Source organism: Aspergillus tubingensis, assembly GCF_013340325.1.
Source record: "Aspergillus tubingensis WU-2223L DNA, scaffold_2, whole genome shotgun sequence".
In the NCBI taxonomy this organism is placed as follows: domain Eukaryota; kingdom Fungi; phylum Ascomycota; class Eurotiomycetes; order Eurotiales; family Aspergillaceae; genus Aspergillus; species Aspergillus tubingensis.
Genome location: NW_023336276.1, coordinates 139,360 through 151,116, shown reverse-complemented (window position 1 = coordinate 151,116; position 11,757 = coordinate 139,360). Strand labels below are relative to the sequence as shown.

The 11,757-nt window shown below is 51.0% G+C and overlaps 4 protein-coding genes across 4 annotated transcripts; 2 read left to right on the top strand and 2 right to left on the bottom strand.

The window, feature by feature from the left end:
• Positions 1-128: 128 nt before the first annotated feature.
• AtWU_00605 (uncharacterized protein) lies at positions 129-3,113 on the bottom strand (the record flags this gene model as incomplete). Its single annotated transcript, XM_035495720.1, has 1 exon — positions 129-3,113. The coding sequence occupies one exon, from the start codon at positions 3,111-3,113 to the stop codon at positions 129-131; it is 2,985 nt and encodes a 994-aa protein (XP_035351613.1).
• A 2,160-nt stretch (positions 3,114-5,273) lies between these two features.
• On the top strand, positions 5,274-6,713 carry AtWU_00604 (uncharacterized protein; the record flags this gene model as incomplete). Its single annotated transcript, XM_035495719.1, has 1 exon — positions 5,274-6,713. One exon carries the CDS (start codon positions 5,274-5,276, stop codon positions 6,711-6,713), a length of 1,440 nt encoding a protein of 479 aa, XP_035351612.1.
• Positions 6,714-7,697: 984 nt separating this feature from the next.
• AtWU_00603 (60S ribosomal protein eL13) lies at positions 7,698-8,878 on the top strand (the record flags this gene model as incomplete). Its single annotated transcript, XM_035495718.1, has 5 exons — positions 7,698-7,700; positions 7,820-7,853; positions 7,959-8,005; positions 8,147-8,305; positions 8,444-8,878. 5 exons carry the CDS (start codon positions 7,698-7,700, stop codon positions 8,876-8,878), a joined length of 678 nt encoding a protein of 225 aa, XP_035351611.1.
• A 908-nt stretch (positions 8,879-9,786) lies between these two features.
• Positions 9,787-11,557, bottom strand: AtWU_00602 (uncharacterized protein; the record flags this gene model as incomplete). The annotated part of the gene is made up of 2 exons (XM_035495717.1): positions 9,787-10,756; positions 10,812-11,557. 2 exons carry the CDS (start codon positions 11,555-11,557, stop codon positions 9,787-9,789), a joined length of 1,716 nt encoding a protein of 571 aa, XP_035351610.1.
• Positions 11,558-11,757: the final 200 nt, after the last annotated feature.

Sequence of the window (11,757 nt, the reverse complement as noted above, 5' to 3'; positions counted from 1 at the left end):
CCAATGCTTTGTATGTATGTGCGCTTTAGATGGTATAATATACATGAGTCAAGAAGCCGAAATCAAGTGTCCTCCCAAGCAGATCTCCTCGATCTTAGTTGTACCTATTCACACATTATGCTGCAGATTTACTCTTCGTTCGATTCATCGCCCGATTCCCACTCGCGTAGTTCATCTTCAGAGATACGATCTTTGAGCCATTCGAGAACCGCATCGGTCCCCTTGGCTACCACCTGCCAACGCGGAACCCGAAAACTGTTTCCTGCCACTTCGAAGCGTCGCAAGGGCGAGCCGTTGCCCCAGTTCTTGCTAGACCCTTCGGCCCTCAACAGGCCGAGCTTCGGCGGCAGGACGCCAATATCGTTGTTTCCTACGTCTAGAACCTGCAGACCCTGCACAGCTTCAAAGTCGAGACTGCTGATTCGGTTATCAGAAGCCAGTAATGTTGTCAGGTTCGGGTAGCTCCGGCGCATGGCAGGAAGCGGTCCGGAGAGGCGGTTGGATGAGACATCTAGGTAGGTGAGACCTGGAGCAGTAAGGCTATTTAGTAGCGGCTCAAGTGTAGTCAAGCCGGCGGCGGTTATGGTGAGATTCTGAAGAGAGGGAAGGGAAAGGGGCCCTGAGAAGAGAGATGCAGTATTGAGCGGGTTATTCGAAAGATCCAGGTCGGCTAGGTTAGATGCGAGCATGCTAAGCGCTGGAACAGGGAAGCACTGTAACTCGTTGTGTTGTAATTGGAGGCATCGGACTTCGGGGAAATCGATGCGTTCCAACTCCTGTACTTCTACATCCCGCAGATCGGTGTAGGACCTGTCGACGACACCACCAGACTTGATTTGCCAGGAGGCCGTCTGGACCGGTGTTTCTGGCGCCAACGTAAACTGAGTCGCAACAGAACCTTCGTCGTCTGTATCTTGCGGTTCCGGTTCGCATCGGTTACGCAAATCGCGCTTCAGATCCTCCGTGTTCATGCTCAGAAACTTGCGCTCCCGCAGGGGATTATTGGCTATGCGGAAGGTGACGAGACTCTCCATCAAGCCGATCTTCTCGTCCAGTCTTGAAATATCGTTACCAGTGAAGTCCACATTCCTGATATTTTTCAGGTCAGTGAACCCGTGAGGAAGTTCTGATAAACTGTTATCTTCCGCTAACAAGGTCAGGAGAGCTTGCCACGATGAAACATCGGGTAGAGATTGAATGCGGTTCGTGTTGATTGCTAGAGTCTGCAAATTGGGAAGTTCGAGGCCATTGTTCTCCGAGAGGCTCACCAATGCGTTGCTGGCTACGTCCAAGATTTGTAGTGTCTCGAATTTTGGCACAGAAGCTGGCAAGAGAGTCCCCTTCAATTTGTTTTTCGGGGCGTGGAGCTCCTTGAGCGGGAGCATGTGCAATTCTTCGAATGGTAGAGTGCTTAACTGGTTATTTCCCACGTTTAAGACTCGGAGGGAAGCCAGTTTTGCTAGCTCTCCAGGAAGCTCTGTTAATGAGTTCTCGTGCAATTCCAGTACTTCCAGGTTGCAAAGGCGTCCGATATCCGGAGTGAGACCTCCTTGAAGCTTGTTCCTGGCAAGTCTCAGATCCCTGAGAGTTGATAGGTCCATAACAACCTTTATGTCGTCCATACTGAGATTGTTGTTTGATAGGTTCAGGGTGTGCAGCCGCTCCAGCCTTCTGAGGCCTATTGGTAGCGATTGCAGAATATTGCCATGAAGGTCTAAAAGTTCCAACCCGCCAAATTGATTTCCCTTTTCGTCAACTTCTGGGTCTAGCTCGTGTGCATCGATATCGGGAAATGCATCATCGGGGAGCTCCGTGAATTCGTTATCCGCAGCGATAAACTTAACAAGGTCCACACTTTCATACCAATCGGAGGTGGAATTGGTATCGAAGTCGTACATTGTCATGACTTCTTTTGGCAATTCTTTAAGAGACATAGCCGCGATATTCAAGTGACCGGAAGTTCGACCTGCATCAATGCGCTTTCGCAGAAGTCCATGGTTTGGATCCTTAGGACCTTGGTTGAACGGATCTTCCGTATCAAAATTGAACCCATCGGCTGCAGTTGTCGGCTTCGTGGCTTTCTGAGCCTCGGCCTTGCGCGCGGCTTTCGCCTTTGCGATACTTTCCCTCAGAGCGCTAGATGATTTCGAGACCTTTCTTGTTTCCATCTCAGTCTGCTGTTCCGGAGTAAGATCTGATGAAGTGGATTTTGCCGATGGCGACCGTGTACCCATCAAGGATGGCCTCTGGGCCGAGAGACTCTGCTGGACCTTCCGGGTTTTCTTCACTTCGAGGCGTTCCTGCGGAGCATCTACAGTAGGTTCGGCGGGCCTCGTAGACACCCGGGTAGGTGCTTGACGAGGGTTGGAAGCGGATGTCACGTCACTTTTCCGGCCGTAGGGTGTTATCCTAGTAGAAGGCGGTTTCAGTTTCGATGGACTATCTGTGTTTGGAATGGAGCTTTGATCGGATGCTGCACTGTTCGCAGAAAACGATGGACCACTCCTCGACGGAAGACGCATGGACGAGGATGGACGGGAAAGGTAGTCGCTTCCACTTGGTTGGCGAGAAGATGACCTTGACGGCGACCTTGAATAGCTTGTCATTGCAGACGGCGGACGAGACGGCGAGCGCATGGGACTAGTTGCGCCGAAGAAACTACTGGATTGTCTGCTCTGCGGTCTAGGCGAAGGAGGGATTTGGGAAAGAGTCTCGATTGTTCGTTCGGACAGTGATGGTCGTGTGCGACCCCGAGGCTCTGCATCATGAGCCGGTGCATAGTCGGCCTCCAGATAAAGGGATTTGTTGTTTGGTGCCCCTTCGGGTTCTGTTCCCCCCGCATCGCTTGTCCTTGTCTGAGAGATATCTCTTTCTTGTCGCTGAGTACCTAAGGGCTTCTTTGGCACCGTATATTTCGGTAGGGGCTTTTTGAAGACGGGCTCCTGAGAAGGTCTGCTCAAACGACTGGCATGGAGACCTGGGTCGGTTTGTAGCTTCTCGCGTGAGGGGGAGGGACGCAGGGATTTATTGGCGGCAGACGTCGGTAGAGGTAATCTGGAGGCCAAGCGAGGTATGCCACTCGGTCGGCTGGGGGTCTTCTGTGGGTTATCCATCTTTCCGTGGGTTGTGAATGGAGATTAAGCACTTGTGGACGAAAGTGCCAGGTATGGTGATGCGGATTGTGAGAGTTATAGTTAGTGTAATTCGCTCACAGGTAGAGAGACATGACGATTTAATATGGCAGTGGGACGCTTGAGTAACAGGACCGGGATGGTGCGCTACGCGAGCGCAATAGCAATGATTCTTGCTGGAGTGCTGTCCTCAGGGACTTGAGGCCGGAATAGATTATTGTTTACAACTTCCCACGAGGGGGAATCGCCGCATGTGCTGCTGCCTGAGGCTGCAAGATCCCTGATCCGCTCCCCACATCGGCGTGATCGTCCCGATGGAACTGGAGGAGACCCAGGACGGGTTTGGAATGTGCTTTGCTCCTTCAGCTTGAAGAAAAGCGTGCATATATAATATCTAGCAATAGCAGCTCTATACTGCAACTGGTGTGGGCTACAGGCAGGCAAGATGGTTACAGATATGACAAGTCGCTGACATTATCATCCATGAGGACCAGTCTCCATAAATAGATAGTGGACACTGCTTCTTCAGCCTGTCGCTAAACGAACCTGTCACTAGCAAGAAGCCAGCTGTATGTCATGGTCAAATATGGAGCCTTACTCTATCTAGTACACGGAACTACTAGTGGCTCCGCGTCCCATATGCCATGGTTACGAATAAACCTTTGCTTAGGCCTTATCTACTACCAAAGTCTGGATCTACAAGTGCTAAAATCATGTAACTAGTGATATTTACATAACATAATAAGTTTCCTTGTGATAGCGTTGGCATTTAAGCCCAAACTCGCACTTTTCAGAAGCATACTTCATCAAAGTAACTCACGTGGAATGCCTGGTGTCTGCAAGTCTAGACCCTACTGTCCCAATAGCTTCGCATTAGTTTTATGGGATGAACCAATTCCCAGGCCTGATTTACTAAGCCTGAAATCCACATATTCTGGCGTCGACTCCCGATCTGTTAGGCATTCACATAACAGATGACCCTATCTTCTCCCAACCATTCCCATGCAAATCCCCGGGCGTTGAGTAATTCCTCTATGTCGAGATCGTCTACTGTAGTATATAAGATCACCATTTTTGAAATCATACATATCTCCCATCAAAGGAGAAGAGCTAGGAAATCGGAAAAATGAATACGTAGCGTACATTCCACAGCCCCATAATGTTCTCTACTGAGTAGTCATACAGTAGATTTGAGATGAGAGGAATGTTGCTAATCACTTGGCAAACTAAGCATGTTGGGCCGTGTTTAATAGAACCTAAGCCATTGAACCTATCAAAGAAGATCTAAATACTGAATCAGGATCAATATGAATCCAGTGCCATCGGTTGCCCGAGTGACGATAGCTGTGGCCCATGGGGTTCGGCTTGTGTTTACCTTTTTCTGAGCGTCGCGGATCTGGACGCTAGCTGGATCAGGCAAAGTGAAGGATTAGCGCGCGGTTGGGCTCACGTGGGAGCGGGTGGTTGGTCGTGGTTGGTCGAGGCTGAGCATCGCAAGCGACTTCCCAGCCTCCCCGAAATGCGCATCGCCCGCAACAAACATCCTTAAGGCATCAAACCGTCCCTCCGCCGGCGCGCTCCTTACTTCCTTCATCTTGTTCACCTATCTCTATCATCTGCAATACCCCTCTCCGATTCCCCTTGCTCTCTGGAAACGTCTTCCATCCGTCTTCTATCACTCCCCTATCTTAGGTCTTCCGCTCGGGACTCTCTGCTACCGCCTCCTTATCGCCTATTAAGTGCCTTGCTTCGGTCCAACCAACGTGCTTCAACGGCCCTATCAGTGATAAGCGCACCGACCCAGCTATCCATCATAGAGCGACTCGAGGACATTCGATTTGTGGCAGTCAATCCTCAATTGCATCGTGGTCTTGCTCCTTCTAGGATATCTCTCTTCTTCTTTCCGCTCCTGCCCTTAGGGGCTCTACACAGCAACCGAGCTTAAACAATCAACTTTTACCTAGCGAGCTCATCAAACTAGCCGTAGTTTTGATCGATCGTGTTTCGGATCTGGTATGCGTCTGACCGCCCCACGACAACTGTTCAATACAACGCATTGATGCAGCCAATGCTGACCTACTTATAGTCAAACATTCCTGTCGACGGGTATCACTTACCTGTTTCTACATATTGATATCTGTCATGTCGCAAGATCCTGATTCTCAGCTCTCGCAAGGCTCCCTTGCCCCTCCTGCAGAGATCACCGGCCCCGCAACGCCCATGCAACGTGCAAGTCTGTCTGCATCCCCAGACCTGAGTGTAGGCGCTGGACTGCCAGTATCACATTCCGACCAGAGTAAATCTTTATCACCCTCGTTACCTTCATCTGATATGACGCCGCCACCATCATCGCAAATTCCCGGAGCCCCGCGCCAACGGTCAAGATCTACTTCGAGCTCCTTGCTAGCTTCTCCTCCCGATATGCAAAAGACCCTCTGTGTTGCCTATGGCGCCTCAGAAAACCTTCCCACTGCCGATGATCTCGATACCGCTGATGAATCGAAGCTCCGAGCAATGGCTAAAGACCTGTTGAGTGTTGCCCAAGAGGCTCGCATGTCAGCTCTGCACTTCAAGCTACAAAATAGTCTGCTATCGTTTACTAGTAACGAAGCTATCAAGCGTGCCGAGGTAGAGCATCAGCTCGCTAGAAGAGAGGTCGAGATCATTCAGAGCTCTGAGTATCGCAGCCGTCATTGCCAACCTGAAATCAAAGCAGTGCAGCAGATTTCTAATGTGGAGCTAGAGCTTGCACTTAAGCGCAATCAAGAGCTTGGAAGAGTAAATGCCACACTTGATCGGCGGTTGCGTCGGGCTAAGAAGCTAATTGAGCAAGAGAAGGAGAGGTCAGACCTTCTTGAGGAAGAAAACAAGTTGCTGAAAGAGCGTATCAGAGACAACCGGAAGCATTTCTCTCAGATGATTGAACATGGTCCAATGTCACCCAGCCCCCAGAGAGAAATGCAAGCTTCTCAGAGGAGGCCTGTACCTCACTATGTGGAGCACGATGGCCATCAGATGAACGGTAGCGATAGCCATGACCCGTTTGCGCAACTCCTTGCTGCCGACCGTGTCCTCAATCGAGGATCACCGAGTGTCACATCCACACCACACCGGAACCGTACTTATAAGCAGCATAATGATGGCCAGATGCGTGGAAACCACACACTCGCCTCCGTTCCCGTAACACCGTCTCGTGCTCGGATGGCCTCTGGAGGGAACCAATATAACACACCGGGCAGGGAGTCTCATGATAGCCACCGTGATCGAGACAGCACTATATCGGCGTCCGACATCGAGGAGGCTGAAACGGAGGAAGACGTTCCAGCATCAGAGGCTGGAGCTCTTGCTAGCAGCATGCTTCGTCCCCACGCTTTCAGCAACCGTCGTGAGAGCCGAGGCATCGCGAATGCACCCAAGTCCAGCACACTGTTGCAGACCAAATTGTTTGGCCAAGTGAGGAAATCAGGTGTTGAGCGTCCATCGACTGGTTTTAAACGCAAGGCGAGTTTTGATGGTGCGTCTTCGAAGAAAATGAAAGCGGAGGAGAGGGTGGGTCTCGGCATTGACACCTGGAATAAATAAGCATGACCCGTGCACAACCATGGAGCGTGTGTATCACGTATACCGGGCTTCTAGCTGTCTATCTACTATCTACTTCCTCACCGCCACGACTTCTAGTCGCATATCACTTTTGCGGGTCAAAGCTGGTTATGGCTGGATATGCTTGCTATTCAAAGCGGGTGCTGCTTGGATCTTGACTTTGTTTCTTATGTACTTTTCTTCCCTTCCTGGGGGTCTGTGACGAATGATGAACTGTAAAATCCGATGGGGCACCGGGTGTTTTTTTCTAAGGGTACTACGACTTATTGGCAACTGGTTCTGGGATTTATCACACAGGAGTATCTCTATGGTTTCTCAGTATGTTGATGGCTTCAATACGAATAGTTGGGCAGATTTGGACATAATGTCATCATGAATAAGATATTGTTAACTGATGTATTATCTGCAATCGGTCGAGCGAATAATTCCATATACTGCTTTGGTAGATGGCTCGCAGAGGGACCTCCCGTTAACTTCCAAGTTCGTCGAACCGCCAAGTCACATGGGTCTTACTCAGCGTGTAACGATGTAACAAGCGTGTACGGCAACGAACTTACCTGGAAGTAACTAGTACCAGGGAAGAACAATACAGTACGGGCGGTCGGTCGCAAAGAGTAGAAGCACAGCCTGAGTCGCAACACTCCAGCAGCCAGTGAGCCTACCACCAGGCAATGAGAATAAAAGTTGACGTAGATACACATGTAACATAAGACTCCAATCATTCTAGTCGAGTCTGGATGGCAGTCCCAGATCCCAAGAACCGTTCTGCCACGGAGAAAGTCTGGGGGTGACCTTCCGAAACGGGTAAGCAGGGTAGGGCTCGCTAAGCGAGGCGATGCGGCTCTGCGCGGTTGGCCACACCAAAAAAAGTTCCACCTAATAGTGAGACGAGGAGTTTTGAGATACGACCAGCAACCACCCACGACGACGACGACAATCTCCCGGCCTTGATCCCCATCCGTCACAATGGTGCGTTATTCTATCCAATATTGCTCAAATAGCGTCGCTAGATTGTCAAATTGATGATCGGACGCTATTTTTTCGCAAAGGACTTCATGTGCTGACCTGGGACCTCTTGGTGGATATAGGCGATCAAGCACAACAACCAGATTCTCAACCAGCGTGAGTGAACCTGCTCGAGGAAGGATACGATGGTGGATATTGTTCAATATATCGGGTTTCAACTGGCCGGCTGGAATAATATGGACTGATGGGTTTCGATTTCAGACTTCCACAAGGACTGGCAGCGTCGTGTCCGCGTGCACTTCGACCAGGTACGCTCTCGAAAATAAAATCCTTTTACCCAACCGATTCCTATCTACAACGAGCGACTCGCCTATTTGGAAAAGAATACGGGATGGGAAAATTTTTTCCTATATGCGTGGTGGACTGACATGTATTTTTTGCTTCAATAGCCTGGCCGCAAGCACCGCCGTCGTGAGGCCCGTCTCGCTAAGGCCGCCGCTGTTGCTCCTCGTCCGGTTGACCAGCTGCGCCCCGTTGTGCGCTGCCCTACCGTCAAGTACAACCGCCGTGTCCGTGCTGGCCGTGGTTTCACCCTCGCTGAGCTGAAGGTAAATTCGTCCCTTGTGTGCAAGACAATGTCATCAGAAAGAAGATTCTGGTGATGGCGCTTGGAAATCAGCCCTGGCGACTGGGCAGGACGAATATTTGGACGGAGGCTTACACGATTATTTTTTCTCGCACTATAGGAAGCTGGTATCCCCAAGAAGCTCGCTCGCACCGTCGGTATCGCCGTTGACCACCGCCGTGTCAACTACTCCAAGGAGTCGCTCGTCGCCAATGTTGCTCGCCTCCAGGACTACAAGGCTCGCCTGATCCTCTTCCCCCGCAAGAGCGGTCAGTTCAAGAAGCTTGACTCTTCCGCTGAGGAGGTCAACGCTGCCAAGGCTGCTTTCGCCGAGGGCAAGACCGAGGGCTTCGCCACCCGTGTCGGTGGTGCCCTCCCCATCAAGAACGCCACTCTCGCTGAGGCCGTCACCGAGGTCAAGCGTGACGACCTCCCCAAGGGTGAGGAGGCTGCTTACCGCCGGCTGCGTGAGGCCCGCAGCGAGGCTCGCTACAAGGGTATCCGGGAGAAGCGTGCTAAGGCCAAGGCTGATGAGGAGTCTGCCGCCAAGAAATAGATATCTTGAATCACAGCTAATGATGATCGGGTCAATTTTCAAGTCGGGGATTAGTACCTTGTGTGGCATGGCGTCGCTCCTCTATTTTCCGTTTTCACCTTTGTCCTTAACATAAAAAGCTCCGAAACCCCCTCGAAATGCAAATGTCCCAAATTTTCATGTCTCCCAGAAAAGCTACTAGCTCCCACCCTAACGCGAATGAAGTGAAGACCCCAACCTCCTTTCTATTTGTCGTCTTTATCTTTATGTTCCTTCCGGACGATTTTGCCCATTCGATCTATCTACCGAAGGACGCGGGAACCGAGCCTCAGGCTTCGGGTTCACCTCAAAAATACCCACTTGGAAACGGTAGACTTGAAGCACGCTGAGGCACGGAGCAAGCTAGTGTACAAATGCGATGATATACGGAGTATATTCTATGTGACCACCTCGGTATCTAGTAGATGTTAGTTCGTAGTTTCGGCATGAATTTTAACTGTATGTGGATAACTGTCATGCAGCCTAGCTTGTCTGATAAGATCCTTGCATATAATCTTATGGTCATACATTTTTAATGGACTTACTATCGTGTTTTATACTATCAGCCAGCTGCCACAACCTAGATCTCACACACTTCCTCTGCAAGCCACCCAGGTAGATACAAAATTAGTGCCATCCAATACAAGATCCATATCCAATGAATTCACCGGGCATGAGATGCCAGGTCAGGAGCGTATAAATTACATGAAAAGAAGGTAAACCCGAAGGATTCGATAAATTGACAAAGACCGCCGAGCAAATTCGCCGCCGACGCCGACGTCGACAACCCCCTATCGCTTCCCATCCCATCCAAAATGAGGAAAACGCCGTTGACATCCGTCTATTCCAATTAATCTAGCACTTGATTATATCATAAATGATCCGGGTATTCATTTCTTAGAGTTAGTACTGAGCAAAGCGCGCAAGACGCAGTCTGTAGCTCTTAGAATTGTGCTAGCAGAGACTCCGCTGCCGCTGCTTCCAGCTTGGTTGTTCTCGTTCGGATTCAAGATGGATTGGAACAGGCGTTTGGATTCCTGATCCACCTTGCGCCTGGAGCCGCTGTCGGACTCGGATAATAGAGAAACGCTAAGTCCCGGTGCTAGTTGTGGCTCACTTGTCCACTCGTCCAGTGTTAATTGGCATGACACAAGAACTTTCAGTGAGCCGCTCTTGGATTCGAAGAGCATAGACGTGCGCTCGAGGTGCGGGAGAATTTGACGCAGTTCTGACATGCCAAGGGGTTGCGAGCTTGCGCTCTTCGATTTAGTCACATGGTCCCGTTTCGCATGTCCACTGATTAATTCTGCATGTTGCTCCTCCATGTGTAACCATAACTCAGCACGCGATACCATGGCCTCCCAGTATCGGTTAATGCCCCAGCACAGACCTGTAACATCTAGTTTAAGCAAGGGATTGGCAAGCCTGGTGTCGATCCAACGCCGTAGATCCTCTGGGGTCCTTGTATCTTCTCCATTCGCCTGTGAAGCAAATGATATGGAGACCAAGCTTTGTGTTTCTGGGTTGACGTCGCAGGTTACAGATACTTTGTAACGGTTGGAAGGGAAGGGAGGCGGGGCGGAAAACTGGAGAGTATGTCTCTCTAAGACAAGATCAGGGGTGGAATTAGGTATGGTTTCAGAGTAGGCCGTAAGCTGTAACGGCGCAAGGGCTGTTAGATATGCTTTTGTTTGCGCCTGCTCTCCAAGCGCAAATGGGTTCACTGGAGGGGCCTCGGGTGGGGGTTTCGGGGGTCCCTTGGTGGCAAAAGGGAGCAACGAAGATATGAGAGACGATATGGAGGATTCGCCTGAGGCCGTTGGGGTCGATTGAGGAGGATTCGTTGCTGCTAACAAAGTACTGTTGGCCAGTCAGTGGCAAGTCATTGACGGCGCGACAAGCGTGTGCAACTTACATTAACCCGGTCAAATCTCGCTCATCACCGGCTTCATCTTGCGCCAGGTCTTTCGACCACGTCTCCAATTCCGAGATTTCGTTCCTCAATTGCTGTAGTTCAGAAGCGAGTTTGTTCTTCAATTTGCGCTTCGTCAAAATCTCCTCCGGTAGATAAGTCCGATCCAACAAGAGGCCTGAATCCGCGGATTCTCCTGCCTCGCCATAGTCGACTTTCCTCAGCTTTGACGGGCTTTGTTCTCGACCATCTGTATTCCTTCTTTTTCCCCACTTTCCCTGTTGCGAGCTCGGGCTACTGCTTAGAAGTCCTTTTGGCCGCCCTGGAGGCCGTTCCAGGCCCAACTGGGTCGGCGTCGGTGGCAGGTCTGGCTCGTCTAGGATGTCCTGGAATGACGGTTGTGGTAAGGCCTCATTCGCATCTATATCACCGGTCGCGCTGTCCAGTTCCGACGCCAATTGGTTTTCCGGGGTATCGGTAGGTGGTGGTAATTTTTCTGTACTCTGTTGGGATGCAGATGGAGACCGGAACACGAGATCGGAGGCAGTAATTCTTGTTGAGACTCGCCTTGGAGGCGCCGCAAAGGCAGCCAGACCGCTAGAGCGACGGCCAGAAAGGGATGACGCAGGCGACTGTTTGCTACCCTTGAGGGAGCCCAGAGGGCTGGCAGTCGAGGTCAAGGACGGTCTCAGGGCCTTGCGGTCTCGTAGACCGAGCGCTCTCGTTCGGGCTTGATTCGGTTTCTGCATGGTTTTCGCCGGGGACTTATTATTCTCAGTCTCGAGAAGGGTGGGATGCGATCTGGCTAAGCTCGCTCTAGTGGGAGCTTGGTAGGACATTCGTTGACTGGTGCGCTGCTGGGGGTCATCCTAAGAAGGCGCGGGGTCGTTCATTTGCGACGCGCTGACGGGGAACGCGGTCGGGGTCGCTTGTGTAGCGGCTCGTGAAG